The 3010-nt window shown below is 55.0% G+C and overlaps 1 protein-coding gene across 1 annotated transcript in view; it reads left to right on the plus strand.

Moving 5' to 3' along the window:
- LOC104628014 (nitric oxide synthase, brain-like) overlaps positions 1-2314 on the plus strand; it is a gene marked incomplete at its 3' end in the record, with an annotated part of 14813 nt that extends 12499 nt beyond the window's left edge. Inside the window, 3 exon segments of the mRNA XM_010296441.1 lie at positions 1029-1173; positions 1619-1723; positions 2130-2314. Coding sequence (XP_010294743.1) covers positions 1029-1173; positions 1619-1723; positions 2130-2314 — 435 coding nt within the window.
- Between the last annotated feature and the right edge of the window lie 696 nt (positions 2315-3010).

Genomic DNA, 3010 nt, shown 5'->3' on the forward strand with positions numbered 1-3010 from the left:
GTGCTCCCCCGGCTGCCGCTGGTGCCTGGGTCTGGGCTGCAGCCCGGGGCTGGCGGGGAGCGCAGGGAGGCTAATTGGGCCACTGAGTTAGGAGAAACAGCGCTTCTGTTTGTGTGTGCGCCCGGGGTCACTGCCGTCGCGGGAAGGCAAAGGGGTGACTTTAACCTGCGGAACGACGCTGAGGGGTGAGGGGGTGACGGCGTAGCAGCAGACGTAAATGCTCCCGAGGCTGAATTCGGCGTGGAGGGGAGCTGCCTGGAGGGGCCAGGACATACCAGCCTGGTGGGGTTTCTACCTCTTCTTTCCTCGCCTTTTTTTTTGGGGAAACCAGCAAGTTTCCAAAACTAGAGCATTTCTTCCCTCCTTGGCAGGAGGGGCAGGGCGAGGCGAGGCTTCTCCCAGTGTAACCAGTGCAGCTGCAACCTCCGTTCCCCGAGGCTCGTCTGAAGGGGATGCAGGAGTCCCGCTGAGCTCGATCACCCCGCCGAAGTGAATCGAGCAGCCCGTATCCCTCCACCCCCCAAAAACTGCCCCTTCCCTATTGCAACGCACCAGGCTAAACCCAGACCCGCCTTTCTGCTGGCTCCACTTAAAGCTTGATGGCCCGTTTAGAAATGGTGAGGATACTCTCCACTTAGGAAAAATAATACCGACGTCATTATGAGTGGCCCTAAAATAACAAACTTGCCAACGCTGGTCTTGGTGCAACCCAAGCAATCCTTTTTCTGCTTCCCTGTCCCTGCAGAAAGGGCAGCTCCACACTCGGTTTAGCATTTTCCTCCCTGTACCCACTCAGGTACTTCAGCTCTGTCTTCAAGCCCCCTCATCTAGTCTTCCCCTCTGGCAAACCAAGACAGACAGGCTCTCCCACAGCTTCCCTGTTTGGCATGTAACAACAACAAAAAAAAGTGCTGCAGTTTTTAAGGCAGGCTGTTCATTTAATAATAAATAAAAGAGTGTGAATAATTCGGGCTAGAGGCACCGACAAGGCAACAAGCTCTCTTACGGGATTTATTCTTGCTTCCTAGAGCTGTGAAGTTCTCAGCCAAGCTGATGGGACAGGCCATGGCCAAGAGGGTCAAAGCGACCATCCTATACGCCACTGAAACAGGGAAGTCGCAGGTCTATGCAAAAACTCTGTGTGAAATCTTCAAGCACGCTTTCGATGCTAAGGTATTGTACCCAGCTCCTGCCCCTGCAAGACCATGCGTGCGCCTGGGTGGCCCAAGGAAATACGTGGCTGTTGGAGCAATACGCGGCTCAATGCACGTGGAGCGTCCCAGCTGCCAAGGGTCTTCAGCAGCTCCCAGGATGTGACCTCCTGGGTCTGGCTTGGAGCCTGCACTTGGGCAGCATCTCCAGCTGATGCTCCTGCAGGCAGTGTGGCACACATTTGTCTTCTGGGGGCAGCTCAGGTGGCAGCCCCGTGGTTTGTCCATGTCCCTTGAGGCTCTTGTCCTCATGCTCCCCGTGTGGAGACCTCTACCCGTGCGCTGGCATGGAGTCAGCAAGGAGATGCTGCGTCCATCCCCAGGTGGGCTGGGGCCCGTCCCGGGAGACTGGCTGGTGGTACATCTCCCCACCGAAGGCCCCTGGCTAACATTTCTGTTGCTCCCAGGTGATGTCCATGGACGAGTACGACATCGTGCACCTAGAGCACGAAACCATGGTCCTGGTGGTCACAAGCACCTTTGGCAATGGAGACCCACCTGAGAACGGAGAGGTAGGACAGAGCGCAGGGACGGGCGACCACGGCAGGGGCACGGGCAGAAGAGAGGTGGTGGGAAACGGGGAGGAGCGTCCTCTTTTTGCTCAGCCTGAGCTGGAATGGCCCAAAACAGGTCCAGGTTCTGTGTTACACCTGGTGTTGTTCCTGCCTGCCTCCAGCCTGCTCTGAAATGGGGATATCTCCTTATTCCTCGCCGTGAGACAATTCATCCTGTACAACCGATGTCATGGCACCGAAAAGGTGCCGGGGAGCTACGACCTCATCCAGCCCTGCACAACAGCGGTGCAGGCTGCGGGGCACAGCCAGCAGGGAGCAGGGCTGCAGCCCAGGCTTTGGGCACCGCTCCGTTTCCTGCAGAGGCTGGCAAAACCGATGACCTTTTTGAATTTCTTTTCTGTAGAAATTTGGCTGCGCGTTAATGGAGATGAAGAATCCCAACTCCAACCTGGAGGAGAGGAAGTAAGAGCACCCCAAACCCCTCCTTTCCCAGGCGCAACTCCAGCGAGCAGGCAGCCCTGCAGCTGGGACAGCCTGCTTCTCTGTTTCCCTCCTCTGGGAAGGGAGTACGAAACCCCCACACAAGCTGTAAGTTTGCAGAGGTCCAAGGGGTGAGACCTGCCCGGAGGACCAGGGGATGGAGCAGGCAGAGATCCCAGGGCGGACAAGGGCTTGTAATTCCCCGGGCTGGCGTTTTAAAGCTTCTCTCTTCGGCTGTAAGAGGGAGCAATCTAGGAAAAAAAAAAAAAAAACAAACAAAAAAACCAAGCCAACAAATAAAAGCAGGAATTCCCCCAAAATCATCAAACCTGAGAGCTGGGGCTGTCCAGGAGACACCCAAACAGTAAGACTTGGAGGTAGAGGGAAGTTCCCAGCGATGTGGATGTAGGTGAGGGAGGGTTTGAGAACCAAATTTAACTCCTCCCATCATGTGAAAATGTTTCTCGGGAAAATAAGAGCTGTTATAGATGTGATGTTTGTAACACTGAGTCTGGAACCGGTATCTTGGGGACAAGGTCTGGCGTTTTAGAAAATCCTCCACTGGTGGAAGATGAGCCTCAAGCATCTCGGTGCATGCCCCAGCGGCTGGGAAGCAAGGGCAGCCGGCAAAGTGTTAATCCTTTGGGACCTCCTCTTATTTTAAGCTATCATGTACAATTTATTTTGCTTAACTGGGATGCCGCTCTGCTCTGGAGTCGCTCCCGAGTTAACACAGCGATGCTCGCAACTGCCAAAAGGTTAGTCCTTAATTAAGGCAGAATCAGCACTGGCCGGTGATGCGGT

Source organism: Phaethon lepturus, unplaced genomic scaffold (genome assembly GCF_000687285.1).
Source record: "Phaethon lepturus isolate BGI_N335 unplaced genomic scaffold, ASM68728v1 scaffold34411, whole genome shotgun sequence".
Taxonomy (NCBI): domain Eukaryota; kingdom Metazoa; phylum Chordata; class Aves; order Phaethontiformes; family Phaethontidae; genus Phaethon; species Phaethon lepturus.